We start from the raw sequence: 20,689 nt of genomic DNA, 5'->3' as shown, positions 1-20,689 counted from the left end.
AATAAAAATTGGTCATACAATATGTTCTATTTTCACACAAAATACTATCATGAAAGGTTAAAATAATAGTCGGTAGTAGTAGTAATAATAATAAATTAGTTAAAAATTATAAACTTGTATGATTAAGAGTTTGTTATGTGACCTACTAGGTTCACTGAAGGGACAAACACAACCCATCGTTATACTTAAGAGATACTAAATAATGATTATAATTTTATGATGGCTTTTACAACTTCTTAAAAAACTATTTAATTATTTTTAAGAGAGCAAGAACTTTACACAGCATAAATATATCAAACCATATTTTACTTTTCACATTCAAAGAGGAAAAAAAAAATGGCTAAAATTATCAAGTTTGTGTATGATATAATACTATTTTTTTTCATATTTATTCTTTCGACGGAAGGACTTAATTGTAAGACATTTTTTTTTCTCTTTATCAAATTTTTCTTATTTGCACGAGTTGTTAGTTGGTCCAGTTGTGATTGACACTAAACTTGGTAGTGTGGACCATGGTTCGATCCCTCGCAACTGCGATCAGGAAAGGGCTAGAACCACTTGATGCTAGAATTGATTTCCAAAACAGATTAAACGGTCCGGTGGGCCGGATACTAGTGGTGAAAACAAATAAAATAAAAAATCTTATTTTCTTTGTAGTCTGTACACGGTCTTTTATCAGATTTTAGAAACATTATTTCCGTATCTTTTTTCATTACAGTACCTATGGTATGTGACATAGATGCCGATTGTCCGAAGTCTGAAGACTACTATTATGAGTTAATGTGCATTCTTCACAAATGTATATTTGTTTTCAAACTAGACCCAGAGCCCGGTTTGGGAAGGATAATACACTAGCTTATAGTTTATAAGTTAAAAGCTCGGCTTGGTAAGAGTCTTTTCATTATGAGCTTATAATTTATTGTACTAGTTTATAGCTTACTTTTCAAACGTTATTTGTAACATCATATTTTTACTATTATTTATTTAATTAGTTTTATGGCGCGTAATTAGTTTCGTAAGTAAGTATTTATGAGTTTTGGGTAATTTTAGTTAGTTAAGATAATTATAAGGTAGTAGAGTTAAATAACAGAATTTAGTGTGTTAGGCAGAATTATGTTATTGGGCTAGAATGAGTAACTGGGTCTAACTAGTTTAAATGGTGAAATGAGTAAAGAGGGGGTGTTGGAAGAAATTACTAAAACCTAGGTATATAAGGTTGAGTTAGAGAGAGAAGTTGTCATATTTGATTTTTTGAGTGGAGAATTTTTCTACTTTTCAGAACTTGAACCCTGAACCCCCAACTTCATAACTCTTAGCTTAACTAGCTTAACCAAAAATAAACACAAAAGTCAATAATAATATTTAATATTTTAAAAATCGGATCGGTCCACCAATTTAATGGATAATCGGTTTGGACAATTTCAAAAAATTGGAGAGAGTACATCGGTGAAATTTAAATAATATTTAATACGACAAAAGTGTTGAAAAGTCAAATAATTTTATAGGTTAAAGTCTTAATGTGATTTTGTCGCACAATGAACACAATATATATATCCACGTATAAATTACTAAAATAATATATTCTATAACAAAAATAGTTTCGTATAAATTATAAAAAAAAATTATATTGTAGCATATGAAGTATATAAAAAAATTAATATATGATATAGGTCCCCATATAAATTACAAAAAAATCTCTCATATTATTATATGAATGATAATCAATATCCTCTTTTTATCATTTTTCACGTATTTTGGCTCTGCAAGGGTTCAAACCCTAGCAACAAAGTTGCCGCCACCTTTCCTTCATCTTCCTCATTAATCGTCGTCGCCGTTCATCTTGCCACACCATCGTTCACCGCCTCCTTTCACTCCAAACGATTCAATCGCGATATAGCCTCGGTCTCACGGTAGCGCGATCAGTTCTCTTGGATTCGCGATGCCACCATCCTTACACCCCTTATGGGGTTGTTTTCGGAAGACGTCGGCGGTTCCAATTTGTGTTGCTCTGGACCATACACGGTCATAGAAAGGAATTCACCAATTTATCGCAAGACAATGATGGTGATTGATCTTGATCAGAACGACAATTTTGAATAATTTCAGAATTCAGAACATTAATTCCAAGTGTTGAATCACGTTTATGGTTTGTGTACTGACATATGCCATTGGACAGACAAGCGGTGAGTATGAGAACAAGTTTGATTGGTTTTGCAATTGATATTATCTGAAGCTTTGTTTGGTGTTCCACCCTTGTAATTAAATTTAAATTCACTTTGGTTAGTTCATCTCTGTGTGTTGTTTTGTTGGAAACCACTCACGATCTGCATTCATGGCTTCCCAACGTCATTAAAAATGTTATCTCAACATAATTCTCAATGTAATTTCGTCAACTTAATATCCCAACCCACGCACAACAACGGCGGTACAAATACAACTGTGTGGATGAAAAGAAAGTTTCCGCTTGAGCGGAGCATTAAGTTTCACATTGCTTAAAAAATAGGAGGTTGAACACTTTATAAGTGAGAAGACCCATAAACCTAATACCTTAAGATTTTGGGGTTAAAGTGTGGTATCCAACTCATTTGTGAGATTGTTCTTAAACCCGATGTGGATGATCTCCGACTGCCCCTCGTGACCTAACAGTTTGTTGTTATTTTGAGTATTAAGAGTTAAGTTTGAATGTGAATTAAACATTATGTCGATTTATGTGAGTTTTGGGGATTTTGGGTTACTATGATATTGGGTTAGCGGACCTAGGGGTGGGCTGAGGTGGGCCACGGCCCACCCCACCCCAAAAATATAATTTTTTTTATATGTTGAGTATTAATTTAAATGTATTATTAATGATTTTAATTTTTAAGTCATTCAGTATATGATACACCTAAAAATGTGCTATTTATTTAGTTAAATTATTATTATATTTTATATGTTTTTATTTCGATGACAACAAATTGGTCAGCTTAGCATTAGGGAACTTAGCTAACCATTCAGTGGATACTAATGCTCGATCCAACCTTTCCTCTATTACATGATCGGTACCTCCACTTTTAATCCATATGAATGGATATCCTTCCAAATGAATGTCAGTTAGGTCACAATCATTAACTGCGCTTCGGAAGCCTGAGCACAGCCAATTTGGGTGTGGAAGTCTCCCTTTCTTGTCTTCTTGTGATAAGAGATCATTGAAATCCCCTATCACACACCATGGTAAGCTTGACATATCTCTTAGTTCTCTGAGTAACTCCCATGCCATTCTTCTTCTGCTCCTTTCAGGATAACCATAGTAGCAGGTTAGCCTCCAGTCACCTTTTTCTCTATCTTCCACAATGATATTGATAAAATTTCTTGAGTAGTTCATCACTCTACATTTCACACTTTCCTTCCACATTACGGATAATCCTCCACTCCTTCCTTCCACATCAATCGACAAACATGAATGGTATTTTAGCATAACTCGAATGTTCTCCATTTGTTGTGTTCTAGACAGTGTTTCAGATAAAAATAGAATGTCTGGCTTGTGGCCCTGAGCTAAGTTTCGGAGGTTAGGAATTGCACTCGGGACGCTCAACCCCCGGCAATTCCAACTGAGAATAATCATTGTTCCCGGCAGGACTGGCTGCCAGGACCTGCCGATAAAAAATGTTGGATGGTTCCAAAATTTCCTTCAATCTCCTTGTTGTTTTCCTCGCTTCTTCTCTTCTTCTCGGTTTGGGTTTCCATGGCTTCTGTTGGATTTTGGATAAGGGTTGGGTTTGGGCCATCTGGGTTTTTTTTCGGTTCTGTTGGAGTATTTTTTGGAGCAGTTCGGTTCAGGTTAGGAGATGTAGGCGGGTTCAATTTTAGGGTCAGGCTGCTTTTAATAGTACGGTTCATGGGCTTGTTAATTTGTGATAGATGGGCCATAGGTGATGATTGGAATGAAAATGTTGGGTTGTGATTGATGGCATCGGTTATGAGAGGGGACAGATTGAGAGATGTAGCGGCTAAGGTGTTATTGGCTAATAATTGCCTACTACTTGTGTTGTTTGCTGGTGATGTGTTGTGGGGCAGGTTGTTATTGCTCAATGATGGCTGGACAATGGGATTAATGGTTAATGAATTTGTAACATTCTGACTTGATGGCTGGTAATTGCAATTAGTGGGTAATAATTGTGCTGCTGGGCGAATTGATGATTGTGGGTCCTGTATGTTGGTCTGTAGTAACGGATGGAGAGTGACAGCTGCGGTTAGACTTTGTCGATCATTGGAGGGCGGGGTGGCGGCTACGGACAGGGAAAAGTGTAGATTATTGTTGCTGTGATTTGGTTGATGTTTGTGCTTGTTGGATCCACTGTATATTCTCCGGTACCAAACTCTGCAGCAGGATTTCTTCCATCTTGAACTCCATTGCTTCCCCCTTCATCCACTCCATTTTTTTTTCTTAAATCTAATAACTGAACATCTTTTTTTTTGTAATAAATATTATTATTTTTTCAATAGAAAGTCAAGTTCAAAGCTATCATTAACATCTAATTCTCAAGTATATCATGAATCTAAGATCATAAAATTGATCCATCTAAAAATAAAAATTGTTGCATGGTTGTTTTAGTTATAGAGAAAGATATTTTTATTGATATTGAAAATGAAAAAGTCATTAAACGTTTTCATATTATGAGTAAATGTAATAACAATTAAATCAAGTAATTGAGATCGAGTGATTAACGAGCTCCCTATAAGACAAATCGTTTGGAGAAACAAAAAAATCGCTTATTGGTCATGCCCCCACTATTCAAAATTTATGGTTTCATCACTACTTACAAATGTGTTTTTAAGGGATAAGTTAGGACTCTCTAGTACTACTTATAGATATGATTGATGTCGATGTTTTCTCCTTTTTAATTCTGGGATAACTCTAGTCGTATTTTTTTTCTTCTCTAAATATATATATGTGTGTGTGTGTGGAGCATATAAGGTGGATTCTCCCTTCCCAACCGAATTTTTTTCATAGGCATGAGTCAGATATCGAATCCCTAACCACATGCTTAAGGGGACCAAGACCATTACCACTTGTACCAATTAATTGTTGGTTTTATGTCGGTACCAATTAATTGTTGGTTTTATGTCAACATTATTAGTATTATTGAGTGACTAGATTTCAAAATTATTTTAAAAATCATTTTAGTATTTTTTTTTTGTTTTTTTCACTACCAGTATCCGACTCACTGGACCGTCTAATCTAGTTCGGAGGTCAGTTCTGACATCAAGTGGTTTCAGCCCTCTCCCGATCGCAGTTGCGGGAAATTGAACTGTGACTCTTCCTACCAAGTTCAGCGTCAATCACCACACTGGACCAACTATAATGATTGGTTGTTTTTTCCCTTCTTCTTTTAAATGGTCAAAGTTAGTAATTACTCATGCCACAAATATAAGCAAAATTGCACTTTTTAGATTCATTGAATAATTGATGTATCTAGACTATAATGTAGACCAAATACATATGTTATATACAATGAATCTAAAAAGTACATTTTTGCTTATATTTGTGGCATGAGGAAATAGCTATTAATTTAATATCTTTTTGACTGACTATATTATTACTGCCTTTTGTTCTTTTTATAAGAAACAACTGACTTTTTAGGTTCATTAAATAATTGATGTATCTGGTCAATATTATATCTGGTCAATATTATAGACTAGATACATCAGTTATTTAATTAATCTAAAAAGTGAGGTGTTTCTTATAAAAAATATCGAAGGGATTATTAAATCCTTGACATTTTCAACATTTTCTGAAATATTATCCACATAACGTATTACCCCCGACCTTAATTATAAGCAAATTTTTACTTTTTAGATTCATTGAAAAACTAATGTATTTGGTCTATAATTAAGTCATGATACATTGGTTATTCAATGAATTTAAAAAGTGAAAATTTGCTTATAATTAAGGTCGGACGGAGTATATTATCTTAAATTGTTAATTTATTAGTTTTTTTAATTCATTGTATTGTATTAATTAATTTTGATAAAAAAAAATCCATTTCATTAACTTCTCTAATAACCATCTTAAATAGCCTTATTGCAAGGACTTGTCAGTCAACCTTTCATGTGTATTGTGTAGAATGGCCTCCAATATTAAGAGTCTTTGTTTTATCTTTACAATTTTGTGCATTGCTTCGATTGTTGCTTCAGGTTATCTTTATAATATAATTTTGTTATGTACATGTTGATGATCATATATGTTATTTGAAATGGTGTTTGAAATACAAAATATGTTTGTCTTCGAAAACTATTGTTCTTAAAATGCATATAGTTTGAAATGCCTACAAGAAAGTATTCAACGTATGTTTTTTTTTTACTCAAAAATAACGATATTCATTTATTCAAATTCATAGAAATACTCAATGTATGATTTTTTTCTTTAATGTTATTTTACTTGCCATCCATTTTGTTTATGTGTTAGAGGTCAAATTCATTTTCTATTTTATGCTTCTTCTAATTTCGGGTGAGCTGTTTTATGCTTCTTAAGTTCATATCCATTAGAACATTAAATCCCATTATTGTTGTATTTTGCAATAAGAATTTGACTTCCCTGCAATCAATCAATCAAAGAAGAGACATCGGGAGTTGTTCCATCTAAATCAGACAATAAAAAAATATAAACTTTAGTTTCATAATTCAAAAATATCGAGTTTAATTTTGGACTGTCAGATCTTAATCGAACAATTACCTTCCATATATGCAAAGAATGAGCAGCAATTGAAAGAGTCAATATTCATTGAATATTTATCATATTTATTATTGTGATGCACATACAAAATCTAATGATATTTTTTATTAGCAGGAGGAAGTAATAAACTTCTTTGCTCCCGTTTTGATGGATGTCCGGATAATGATATGGCGTGTTGCATGGATTGTTCAAATAGTGGCTATCGTGGCCAATGTTATGGAGATTTTTGTTGTTGTGATGACTCACTCAACCCTATGCTAGACATACTATGTTTTGAAAAGCCAGTGTGAAATAATAAATACAATAATTTTGGTTTAAAATATCTTGTTATATGCTTCCTCTCTTTCAATATGTGTAAAAGAGCTTATGCAAAATTCTGTTGTCCTATTTAATAAGAATATTTTCAAAGTTCAGGCTGCATTGCTTATCAAAAAAAAAAGTTCAGGCTGCATTAATTATATTTACATAAGAATATCCTTAATTATATGATGAACACTAAAAGTCATTATGTCAAAAAGATCACTATTTATCTCTTAAAAATTGAAGAGTAATTTTTGCCAGAAAATATTGTTCTCCATTTTAATTGAATCAAATAGCTCAAAATTAATCAAATGTTTTGATTTCTTTCCAAAATCATTTTTTGCCAAGTATTGTTGACTAACAACACAACTTCATTTATTAAAAAAAATCTATATATATAAATCCTAGATAGTTATCCTATTAGTTCTCTAAACCCTAATCTACTTAAACCAATTAAATTTCTTCATTTAGTCATGTCATTCACTTACAATGTCACATCATTTCTCCTTGCATTATTGTCATATTGATCAACTTTTCATATATTTATATTTATATGTGTAATGATGCATTAATATATCAAAAAAAAAAACTGGCCAATTATATTAAAAAAAAAATTGCCCGATTATATGTTTATATAAGACAAAAAATGTATGGACTAATGGAAGCAAATAGTCACTATAATGATTGAATATATCTAATCAAAAGAAAATAAAATAGTCATTAAATCATCATATTTTGCTAAACAATTGTCACTAAATAATCATATTTTGTTTAAATTCTATAATCTATTGTTTTTTTATTATGTATCGAGAATTCTATTGTCATGATGTCATACTGAATGTGAACGATAATGAAAAAAAAAGTTTTTCGTTGAAGGATCTGAGGATGTGACTTCTTGATCAATATTAGGTGATCAACTAGCTATTGGTCTGTTCATTTTTCATTTGGGGCGTCGAAGACTGTAAATCATTTACACATTATCTATTAAAAACTTGAAACTCTCTCTTGATTATATACTCTTAAAAACTTGAAACTCTGTCTTGATCATGTACACACTTTTTGTTAATTCTAATAATTATTTTTACACAATTATTGGTTTGATTATTATTATTATTATTAATTATTATTATTATTATTATTATTATTATTATTATTTTAATAATATTTATTATTTCAATTTTTCCACGTTATAATATTTAATAACGCATCACACCCGTGCATCGCACGGGTAAGGGTCTAGTTATCTCTTAAAAATTGAAGAGTAATTTTTGCCAGAAAATATTGTTCTCCATTTTAATTGAATCAAATAGCTCAAAATTAATCAAATTTTTTATTTCTTTCCAAAATCATTTTTTGCCAAGTATTGTTGACTAACAACACAACTTCATTTATTAAAAAAAATATACATCTTCCTTTTTTTTTCCCATTCACCAAAGCCACTTAATAAGATAAAATGTGGTTTTGTCTCCTATGAACTTAACTCAATTGGTAAAGGACATCACATATTATATGCAAGGGTCGAGGTTCGAACCCCGGACACCACACTTATCCACCTTAAGGGTGTGTTTCTACCTCCGGTCATTTTTGCACAACTAGTAGTTACCAGAGGAATTAAGCATCGACGATATTTACACACATGTCGCTTAAAAGGATTAATAAAGTTATAACTTGTTCTGACTGAACCGATATTTACCCTAATTGTGACTGATAATTTAAATATAAATATCATAAATAAATTTGCACCACCTAGGGTGTTACACATCTTTGTCATAACAACAAACATAAATAATAATAAAAGCATGCAACGGAAATTAACCAAACATCAAATATCATTCCGAAAGTTTGAATGATTAACAATCTTCAAAATAAATCAAACATCGTCATAAAGTTTGAGAATTTCAAATAAACAACTAAAGGAACTCGATGTTACACTACCAGGGCGACACGATTGGTAAATAAAAACTAGACTGAAGAAGACTCCAATGCCAACTTCAGACTTACTTCAACTAATTATCAACAAGCCTGAAAAGAAACACAAAAGGGGTGAGAATGTTATCTATATATAAAGCAATATAATTAACAACAAGAATAGGAAAAACGCATAAACAATCACCATCAATACATAAAATACACCAACAACATCAACTCATCAATTACAAGATAAACAAAAGAATTAAACACACGTCAAATGTATGAGATGTGGTACCATCGTAGTGTTGGGAAATCGTTTCATAAAACACTTTTATAAACGCAGCGGATTTTTAAAATTAAAATTTCCCATCAACGGATTCTTGTGAATGAGCATGATCAGGTCTAGAATATTACCTTTGAAGAACAAATGTGTGGCCGCCTTTCTTGATCACAAGCACCGCACTTGCAGCACCTCCACTTAGTCCACACGAACAGGAACCTTCGATCTCACAGTGCTAGCTGTTCTTGGATGAAGGCTGAGGGAATTTTGTGCGGTTTAGGGTTTAGAGAAATTCAGAATTTCTCTAAATTCAGTTAGGGTTTGTCAAAACGTAACTATTGAACTTCATAAGGCTCTATTTATAGAGTTTCTTATGAGGTCTTTAGTTTACACGAAATTGGGCTTCTTAAGCCCAATAACCGTTTGTCACTAACTGCACCCCCACAATAAGTCTTACTTATTTTTCCCTTTCTTAACTGTCCTTATGTGTGTGACCCTGTAGGTTCTTATGACGTTGGCAATAATATTAATCGTAATATTATAAACAGTGAGCGGTATCTAGCAACACATCACTGTTACCCAAGTCACAGGAATGTCACGTGATCTGACTAACCTTTCCGTGATAAATATCTTGTGCATAATTACCCTTTTGCCCTCATGTCTATATTGAACACAAGACATAGTATGTCATCCTTGTCTAGTTCAATATTGGGCCCATAGACATATCTCCCGTTATGTAGGAGGGACAAATTCCATCTAGGTCACTCATGTCCCTCAGCATGATTCGTGGGATACCCATCAACCAACTTTATAATTATCCAGTTACGGATAACGTTTGAATGGCAACAATGTATTACACTCTTGCATCTAGGGTACATAGTGGTTTCAGGTCGAAGGGTGGAATACACCTTTTATCACTATGAGAAAACTTATGACATTTCATAACACTCTATGTAGTATTCTCATGGTGGGTCAATCCGATATAAAGTTATCCTTAACATTTATATCTATGTGAAGACTTGATAACTCATTATCCATGATCAGTGAGATATGATCATCAGTCTACCAACATAATAGTTTTTATGCTTTATCGTTATCCCATTTCACAATAAAACTTGACTATGGATATGTTTAAGATTAGTGTTCTTATATTTAATGGAATCTCACGATTAAGTCATACTTAACGTTCCATAAGTGAACTGACTATTCTAGGGACTTTATCATTTTAACATATATAAAATTAATAAAGAAAAGCCTTTTATTTGATAAGTAAATTATTCAATACATTTATTATGTAATTATAAATAATTGGCCTCTAGGGCTTACACCAACACGTAGACCCTAAATGCATGTGGCCAGTGCCGGTTTTTGGAAGTTACCGAACATTCCCATCGTCATTTTGCATCGTCATTTTGTGCTTACACACGAGAACATCGTCATTTAACATTTGTCATTAGACATAGACACATATGAATGGATGCATGAGGCATTAATACATCGTCATTCCACATTTAGTTATTTTTACACCTCCACTTTAGTTATTTTTTCTAATTTTCCTTTAGCCATCCACATTCCACACCCCACTCTTTTACTAACAACCATATATCCTAATTAATTCTATTTTTCTTTCATCTCTTCTACTAACTAATTTTCCAACGAGTAAACGTCCCGCCTTAATTGCTAATTATTATTTTCTCACTGATAATCCCATATCTCTAACCCACCAAATAATTCAATTAATTAATATATATAAAAACATAAAATCAAATATATACTAAATAAATAATGGAAAATGCTAGTGCCCCGGGACACTGATTAATCATTTAAAAATAGAAAGTCTGCATCAAAATGCGTGCATTCAATACCTCAAAAATTTCAATATTAATTTTATTTTTTATTTCCTTTTTTGCTATGTTTAACAAGTGTTCCAGGGACACTGTTTAACATGACCCATAAATAATTACTTTGTATTCCTTAATTTGGGGTATTTAGTAAAAATAGATGGTGTTAATAATACCCTAAGAAAATTGGTTAGCAAAAGTGTGCTTGGGCTTGGGCCAAGCTCGTGTTCTGAAATTTGAATTTCCATAAAAAAAGCCCAAAAACAAACTCTGTAACACTCGAGTCTCGTCGAGTACTTCGCTAGGGCTTTACACCGTTCACCATTCTTCCATCAGAATCTCAGAGAGGATGCTTTCAGGGGATATACCTCCAAATCAAACCATTTACATTAAGAATCTCAATGAAAAGATCAAGAAAGAGGGTAACTTTATTTCATTCAATTTACATTCCAATTTTTTGCTTACTTTTCTGCTTCAATTTTGTATTTAGTACTGTTTTTCATGGCTTTGTTGTGGTTTTTGAACTTTTTGAGGTTGCAATTGGTTATTGTAGTTTAATTTGATTGATTTAGAGTTGTGGTTATAAGCTTTAACTAGGTTTAAGTTTTTGCTGAATTATTAGGATAGGTTTGGATTTGGTTTAGGAGTCGTGTTACTGATTCATGTGTTTTGTTTTGTATGCTGAATGCTGAACTTTTTTAGATTAATTTCTAGGAAAATTTAATTTAACCTCAAATCACCATTTTGGTCCCTGTGCTGTCACTATAGTCCTAAATATATTGAAATTGCAAACAAATCCCTAGTTCATCTTTTGTTAGTAATTTTTGGACTAAATTGATAAACAAAAAATACAGTCGGATGACTAAATTGACTGACTATCAGCTTCGCTAACTCGAAGCGGCTCGCTATGAGAATCTAGCTTCGCTAATGCTCGGCTAAGTCTTGAACCTTAACGCTAAAAACAGATTTGAAGACCAAATTGACTTAAAAGAGAGACGCTTGTGGAGGAATTTGTAATTTTGATACATTCAAGGATTATTGTGACAGCGAGAATTACACTTTCAAGGACTAGAATGGTGGTTTGGCCTTTAATTGGATTGGATTAGACATTTCTCAGTTGGACATCATTGAAGTTAATTTCAATGTAGCATTGCAAAGTTATACCGTTGTAATACTTAAAGTATTGTTTCTATTTCATTGAATAAATTTAATTTTTTTACCGGATATCTGTATCACAAAATTTACTTTTGAGTTGAAAGTGTATGTTGTATAGATTTACATGTATTAATTTTTACGTAAATCTAAAATCATTTGATATGTTATTGAAGCACGTTAAGATTAATTTCTTATGCACTTTTATTAAATGATGTTAATCTTGAAATGTAATATAAGGACTTGATCCCTATGTATTAGTGGAGTTGTTTGGTGATTGTAGATGATTTTTCATTTCAGATAATGTAATTGGATTTTATTTAATAAATCTTTGATGTTGGCACTATGATATAACTTTGTTGTCTCTGGCAGAGTTGAAGAGATCTTTGTACTGCTTATTCTCTCAATATGGGAGGATTTTGGACATTATTGCTCTAAAGACACCTAAGCTTCGAGGACAGGCATGGGTTTGTTTTAGTGAAGTAACTGCTGCCAGTAATGCTGTGCGACAGATGCAAAACTTCCCGTTCTATGAAAAACCTATGGTAATCAATATACTGCTTATACTTGTTAATTTCTGTACATTTCATATATCTATTGTGTTTTATGTCTTTTTTTAAGAACCTTTTCTTGTTGCCTGCTCCAGTTATCTTGCTGTATTTAATTTTAACTCTTGAAATAATTGAAATTTCTCTTCGTTATCTATTGTTTAACATGGATTTTTGTTCATGCCAAAATCTATTTTTGTTCATTATCTATTATTAAAATATGTTATTTTTCTTTGATCCAAACATCTATTGTCCTGTGTGTATGCAATAGTATCATTATCTTCTAAGAATTCCTGATTAAATATTATGTTTTAATTTTTTTTAATCCAAACATCACTTGTCCTGTAGGAAGTATGTTCATTATTAAAAATGAGAATGAAATATGTGGATGATATCTCATGTAGTCATGTTCTATTTTTTCCCTTTGTTTTTCGTATGAAGTTGCTTTGTATTTTGATTTGTCTATTTTTCCATCAATGATATGGCTTCTAAAAGCTTTGTGTAAATAATTTGATGTAGAGAATTCAATATGCAAAATCAAAGTCAGATTGTATTGCTAAAGAAGAGGGAAGTTTTGTTCCAAGAGAGAAGAAAAAGAAACAAGAGGAGAAAGGTGAAGGATATTCATTTATTTATTCCTTTCAAACCAAAGTCTTCCACATTTTTTGAATTATGTTGTTGGGCTCTAGCATTTTCAATCTACCATTATTGTTTGTCCCTGTGAAGTGTTAGTGTCAGTTTGCGATGGCTGAAATTACAGTTGAAATAGAATGATAAAATGCAGAAAATGTAAAGATAGGCTAGGTAGTTCGAGACACCTAGAATCTCCCAAGTAGAGTGACTACTAAAATCATTGCATAAAAAACAATGGCAGGGAACATTCTACTATTTAATCAATCAGATTTAGATCTACTTTCTCTTCCCTCTCTGAATAAGGAAACATTCCTATAAGGGTATGATTAGCTGTATCCTTCTGCCCACATTTCCTTTTATAAAACTGTCATAACTATCATCCTCCCCCAATGCTTTTTTTATTTCCCCCATATTGGAGGGTTTTACTATAATGAAGAAAGATAAAATCTCAATCAAGGTGGGATGAGTGGATTACTACTCCCACTTCTCCTTCCCCTTCCCTTTAGGGGAGGGGAGGGAGGGGATGATGGTAGTCAAAATCATGAGTCAAAGTGTAATAAAGTCGCGCGAGTCTGCAATCTTGATGGGCGTGTTCGTGCATGATTGGAAACACAGTCTGGTGGGCACAGCTGGGATCACCGCGCAGAACCGTGAAAACGCTGGAATCGTGAGACTGCTGATTATGCTTTTGGGTTTCCCTGATTTGTGTTTGTGGGTTGTACCCGACCGGGTTCATTAAACAAGCCTTTTGGGATTAAAAAAACCTAAAATATACCTCACTATATGGGAGGGTTTATTTCTTAATCAGTAATCCTATTTAGTTGTGGGAAACCGTCCAAATTTTCTGTGTACGAACACCCTTTCACATGTTGTGCTCTGCTCTGTTTCGGATACTAGAAAACAGAGTTCTCTTTGCTACTGTCTGTGGCTCTGTTTTGCAATTTTTCTTTTTTTTTTTTTATGAAAAACAACAAAATTCTCTTCCTTGCTACTGTTTGTACCGTGCGACTTGAGTGACTTATGACTACGATTAAAATTCGGGTTTTGGATTTGTTTATTTGGAACTGTTTTAGTTGTTGGTGGCATTTATGACTTTATGTTATGATTCTAATAATCCTAATTTATTATGGGTGTGATTTGAAGTTTTTTTATTTAATTATTTTACGATCCGTGTTATGATCATCCGACTCACGATCTTGTGACCGTTACCTGGTCCTGCATAGGATCTCGACTATGACTACCTTGGAAGGGAGTAGAGAATAAAATAGAAAAATGTTTCATATTTTTTTTTTATTGTTTTTGTAAAGAATTATAAATTAATTCCTATGCTGTGATTATATTCTTAATACCGAGAGTATTTTAACAACATAGATTGAGGCTTCCTTTTTTGTAAAGAATTATAAATTAATTCCTATGCTGTGATTATATTCTTAATACCGAGAGTATTTTAACAACATAGATTGAGGCTTCCTTTTTTGTAAAGAATTATAAATGAATTCCTGGTCCTTCATTCTTTCCACTTCACCCTTCCTTTTTTTCCAAAGCCCTCTTCTGCCCTCCTAAACTCCCAAATAGAGCCATAGTCTTTGTTTGGGAGTTAGGAGAGAATGGGAGGGGTGAGCTTTTGGGGGAAGGGGAGAGAGGGAAAAACAGTGGAATCCCCCACCTTGTTTAGGAGTGTTTTTAGAAGGGAGGAAAAAGAGGCTTATGAGTGGTGTTTTCTTTATTTTGGGAGTGTATAAGAAGTGGGAAAGGATTTGGAGAATTTTTCAAAGACATCCAAAACACTCCAAGGTCCTCTCTCAATTCATATTTTGAGTTCCCCCATATTGCCGGGTTTTAGTTCTATGAAGAAATATAAACCCCAATGCAAGAAGGAAAGCTATCCTCCTTTCCCCTCCCACTCCTTTATCCCCAAAAAAAAACCTCAGGATGCATTTTAGGCACACTATGATACACTGCTCCCTTTGGACTCAATTGCAAGCAAAAATAACTACTTTCACACTTATTAAAAATGATTTTATGGTGCATTTAGTTTTGTTGATTTCATGTAAAGAGCAACACATTTCCTAACTTACCTCTACATATAATGGTCATCTCCTCACAACATTAAGAAATTAATATATTGGTACTATTAGAATAATAACATTAAATGTAGATAAATTAGTTGCCATTTGCTTATATGTGTCTGGAGTAGTGCAACACGAGCAGATCAAATACTACAGTTACAACACAATTGTCTCAATTAGTGGTTGGAGGTCGATACACCACGAAGCTATTATGTAAAATTTACAGGAATAACCTTTTTACTATATAACATTTATTTTGCGCTAAATATGTTTGTATTTTATAATGTAATACATAAACATGTGTCCATATTGTGTATACGAGAGAAAAAGAGGGGAGGGAGGAGTGGCAAATTATCTCATGGTTGGTTTGTTGAGTATCAAATTTTAGTTTTGTCCTATACCTCATCTCTAACCAAGCTTTTTGAGCTATCCTATCATTAGGTCTGGTCTGGTAGGCCAAGAACTGGTTTCCTAACTGGTTCATCATACCAAAGAACCAGGAGCAGATCCTCTCCCGTGACGATTTAACGGGAGGGAGTCCAGTGACTATTTTGCCCATTCAATACTTTATTAAATATTATAATCATTTGCTGCAAAAAAATATGTGGGGTTGAGATTTAACAGGAGAAACTTTTCACTGGAGACAATCTCCTTCCCAAAGAACCAGTTCTGTTCAGTTCAACTGAAGCACATTTCTGGTTTGGTTCTGTCTGGTCGGTTTTCTGGTGACTCTGAACTGTGACCAATCTTACCTAACATCACTGGATTTCATCGGCCTATGACAAGTTTGAAATATTCTGTTGTAAGTTTACTGTTTAATGTGAAGTTAACCCACATGTGATCAATATATCATGTTGTGATTACAAATTCATATTAAACATAAGTTACTAGTATTTTCATTTGCTCATATTAAAATTTTTTAAGAGAACAATATCAAAACTTTGGACGTCAAATGCTAAGCTGCATATACTATATAGTTTAAAGATCTTAAATATCGCTTCCATCATCACCTTCTGATCTTGTTGCTTAAGAATTAATGTTAGTTTCTTCATTGAATTGACAGTATTTTCTCTTTTTTGTTTGACTTTATTTTGCCTGTTCAGCTGAGAGAAAGAGGCATGATGAATCAAAACAATCTGCCGTGCCTAATGGAACACATGGTGCAAGTAATGGTGGTCCAGCAGTAAGTTTCTTTAGTCTATGAATGATGATGATGATTGTCGGTAGTTTTTCAATTTAACTCAGTCTATAAATATGATAATAATATTGGATTTCACGTGCTTATCTTGTATTACATGCAACTTACACATGATATGCACTGTTATATCTGCAGGCCTCATTTCGCCCAGGGTCTAATGCCCAAGAAGCAGTTGCTCCTAACAATATTTTGTTCATAGAAAATTTGCCTTACGAAACTACCGGAAGGATGCTTGAAATGCTCTTCGAACAATACCCAGGTTTTAAGGAAGTGCGCTTGATTGATGCAAAGCCAGGTATCGCGTTCATAGATTTTGAAGACGATGTGCAATCATCCATGGCAATGCAGGCTCTTCAAGGATTCAAAATCACCCCTCAAAATCCCATGAGTATAAACTTTGCTAAGAAGTAACTAGTCGATTTTTCCTGCAAAGTCTCATGATTATCAACTTTTCCAAGAAGCAACTAATCGATTTTCTGCAATCAATATTTGAAGTAAATTTTGCATACTATATTGGTGTAGGTCTTTTAAAAACCAATTGCAGAAGTTGTAATTTACAGGAAGTTAGATACAAGTAGACAGAAAGTGAGAAATCTACCAAATTTGTGGGATGATTGAGATAGTGCTTCGTATAATTGTGTCCGTTGATTGTATGTGCTTTATTGTTATTTTCTCTGTAAAACATTTTCTTGTTAACTTTGTAAACTAGATTCTATGAGTTGTTTCCTTTCATCGGCCTGGAAAATACTCTGGTGTTTATGATCTAACATTTTTTTTCTCCCAGAAATAGCATCCATCAATACAAAACTTTTAAATGGTTTTCTTATTGTTGAACTAACTCGGTTCGGCGATTGACCCTGTTGCACGACAATCACTTTTGACTATAAAAAATAAACCTGTTTCATAATGTTTTCTGTACTAGGATCATATTAAAATATATCGCTCATCTTATTTTAGTGAGTGTATATTTTAGTCAGTCAATGAGTGTTTCTCCTCAGCTATGTACTGGGTCAATGAATTTTTTATTAAGGCAGGTCAATCGGAATTGGTGTCTATTGTGGAAAAGAATTTCTTTTGGCGGTGCTGCTCTCGTGCGCCTGTTTGTTTTCTATTTTATCCTAATGCTATTTTGAAAACATCGTCCGCTAAGTAGCGGATCGGTTGGTAGTCAAGTCTTAATGCCTGCCAAGTGGCCAATTTTGATTGGCGACTTGTGCGGCCGTGACATGTCGTTCACCAACGGGAGGTAGCCAAAATTTCTAGAAAAGCCCCTTTTTTCTGTTGTTTTTTTTTAGTTAGTTTAGTTTTTATTAGTTTTTTTTTTTTTATTTCGTGTGAAATCAGCCGCATAGTCCGTCGTCGGCTACTCATACTATTTCAACTGGTGTTCTTTAGTCAACATTATTGGGAACTCTATGGTAATCGACGAGGGATTTTTTTTGTGGCCAAATTGGTAACGATATGACTAGCCGAAACAGATGCTACTCTAATGGGGCTTTTCCATGCACAAATTTGATTGTCCCATGTTGCTAAACTGATACGTGGTAGTAGCTAAGTGGCTGCCTGCAGGACTAAAAATAAAACCTGGGCCTTTTGAGTGCAAACCTGTAGAAAGTGATGAAAATTTTGGCCTGATTCTTTTCCATTAAGTCGATAAACATCGGCAGGTGGAACATGTTCCTCTTTATGGTCCCTGCTCCTCTTTATGGTCCTTATTGTTAATTTAATTAAATTTGATGTGATTTTTCTATCTAATGTGTAATGCCTAATTTTCTTTGGAGGAAGATTTCATTCGCACAACCTATAAGTTGATGTAATTTTTCTGTCTAATTTAAAAATTAATTTTTTTTAGGTTGTAAAAATCTATTTCAATGTATTTTTGCTTTCAATTGTAATGAGAATAATAATTTTTTTGATATGTTTTTTTTTTTGTTTACAATAGATTTGAAGATAGAACCCAAGACCTCATATATATCCAAATCTCTTACTACTAGATCAAACTTAGTTTTTATATTCATTGTCTCTTGCAATTTGATCTGACTCGTGGAATAAAAAGGTTTAAACAAGAACATCTTTAATCAAGAAAATCTGTTTGAATTGATTTATTTATTTAAAATTTTATAGTACATTTTCGAAGAACTTATAAAAATAGGACAATTTTCATAAAACAAAAAAAAGCTTATAAAAATAGTTCCGTAGGATATATTAAAAATAATTTATTTTTATTTTATTTTCATAAGTTCATCGATATAGCTTATTCCAACTTATTTTCAAAGTAATAAATTAGATACAAAATTAACAAACTCTATAACACTTGTTTGAATTTTCTTCTTTTTTAAAAGTATAGAATTTTTATTGTAAAGAAAATATAGTTTTTTTTTTTGGTAAAAAAGTTAACTAATTCTTTTAGAGTATTAAATTAAAATACAATAAAAACAAGGTTAACACTATTGAGACACACACACATACATATATATATATATATATATATATATATATATATATATATATATAGTGTGTGTATGATTTTCTTAAGGTCAATTTCAAATTCCAACGTAAGTAAGATTAGAGTAAAATAAAAAATGATGACCTAAGAAAAAGTCTTACATAGAATATTACTTTGAAAATAACCCAATAACTATATTTTATTTTTCTTTTCCTTTTTAACCTATATGCATTTTTTCCGTGCAAATTTTTAACCTATATATATGCATGACCGTTGTCACATTGGGTGAATGAATCTCACACCCATTGTCTCAGCCGTAGAAAAGATAAGGCTTCTAGAGTTACACATTCTAGATCACCAATATTATTTTTTTATTAAGTATTTTCTCTCTCAAAATAATTATCACATTGTTTACGTGGAAATTTGGTAAACAACCGCTAGTTTAAGTATTTAAACTCGCGAGACCAACTAGTAAATCTCAGGACAATTTTGTGTTTTATTTATTTAAGAGAAATGTTTGAATGTTCGTTTTAACAAGGAAACAAACACTTAGAGATTGAAACGTTTTCAATTAATACAAGAGAAACTAGTTCGAATCGCCTCGAAGTAGCAGTTTCTCAAGCAAGTATTCGAATTAAACTAAAGAAAATTGCTGGAAAGTAAATTGCATTGAATGAAAAGCAATTACAAATAAAGATGGTTCACAAAACATACATTTCTCCTCTGAATTCCTTTCTTTCGATCGCTGAGTACTTAGAATTTTAGAGAGAGTGTTTGTATAAAATTTTTGTGACCCTTGTTCTGAATGAAAAACTGCTATAAATACTACAACGAAGTGGTAACTGCTTCTTGATCATCTGGACGCTCTTCGCTCTGCCACGTCGACCCACGTTCTCCACTTTCATCTTTCATTCCTTCAATGCGCGCCAATGCTTATTGGGCCGTTGTTGCTCCTTTGGGCTTGGCCCAACTAACCTCGTCGACTTTATTTCATTCTCTCGACAGATTCCTGGCAAAGCCAAACCCAACGTACGCCTTTCGACGCCCTCGAAGCGCTCTTGTGTTTCGATGTAGTCTCACCTCGACACAATATTTGAAAGTTTTGTTTTGACAATATAACCTTCAAAATAAATGTTGGACCCACCAATTATATTTAATTGATAAATACCAAATTTATGTCCAACAAATTGCCCCCCAAAAATGCCATTTTCGACTGTGTCTATCAAAAGTGGAAGTGGCATTTTTGAAAGTGTTAATGGATATCTTTCTTTTCCATTTATCTCTCCTATCGTTTAGGCTGACATTCAAAACTTTGGATTGGCTCCAAAAATTGTTTCTTTCCCACTTGTCAAGGGATTTGAACACTTCTCAACATAGGAAGTTGAAGAATTTGTTATTTTCCCTTTTTGGATTATTTTAATCTTCAAATCACACGCCTCTATAAATAGCTGGATTTTCTCTTCATTACGCTTTTCCCAATTCTGCTTCTCCAACTGTTCATCTTCTTCTTCATCCTCTGCGATTTCTTCTTGGATTCTTGCTTCCAAAGGTCTCCTATTTCCACAACTCTGTTTATCACCAAATCATCGACTTTCCTTT

At 33.0% G+C, this 20,689-nt stretch overlaps 1 protein-coding gene and 1 long non-coding RNA gene across 2 annotated transcripts; both read left to right on the top strand.

Annotated features, from left to right (window-relative positions):
* The first annotated feature begins 323 nt into the window (after nt 1–323).
* Nucleotides 324–7,103, top strand: LOC123923589. Its single transcript, XR_006814427.1, has 3 exons — nt 324–415; nt 719–886; nt 6,827–7,103. It is a non-coding gene; the product is annotated as an uncharacterized LOC123923589 (long non-coding RNA).
* A 4,221-nt stretch (nt 7,104–11,324) lies between these two features.
* Nucleotides 11,325–17,389, top strand: LOC123924522 (U2 small nuclear ribonucleoprotein B'' 2-like). The gene is made up of 5 exons (XM_045977451.1): nt 11,325–11,466; nt 12,569–12,741; nt 13,264–13,357; nt 16,550–16,629; nt 16,780–17,389. The coding sequence occupies exons 1-5, from the start codon at nt 11,394–11,396 to the stop codon at nt 17,053–17,055; spliced, it is 696 nt and encodes a 231-aa protein (XP_045833407.1). The 5' UTR covers nt 11,325–11,393; the 3' UTR covers nt 17,056–17,389.
* Nucleotides 17,390–20,689: the final 3,300 nt, after the last annotated feature.

This window comes from Trifolium pratense, linkage group LG4, assembly GCF_020283565.1.
Source record: "Trifolium pratense cultivar HEN17-A07 linkage group LG4, ARS_RC_1.1, whole genome shotgun sequence".
NCBI classification, from domain to species: domain Eukaryota; kingdom Viridiplantae; phylum Streptophyta; class Magnoliopsida; order Fabales; family Fabaceae; genus Trifolium; species Trifolium pratense.
The sequence above is the reverse complement of the archived record's forward strand: the minus strand, read 5'-3'. Positions and strand labels throughout refer to the sequence as shown.

Excerpts from the sequence above, each read along its gene's own strand:
- LOC123924522 (XM_045977451.1), top strand. The coding sequence starts at position 11,394 with ATGCTTTCAGGGGATATACCTCCAAATCAAACCATTTACATTAAGAAT. Across the intron at positions 11,467-12,568 it reads TGAAAAGATCAAGAAAGAGG|AGTTGAAGAGATCTTTGTAC; the intron begins GTAACTTTATTT and ends TGTCTCTGGCAG. Across the intron at positions 16,630-16,779 it reads CAAGTAATGGTGGTCCAGCA|GCCTCATTTCGCCCAGGGTC; the intron begins GTAAGTTTCTTT and ends TTATATCTGCAG.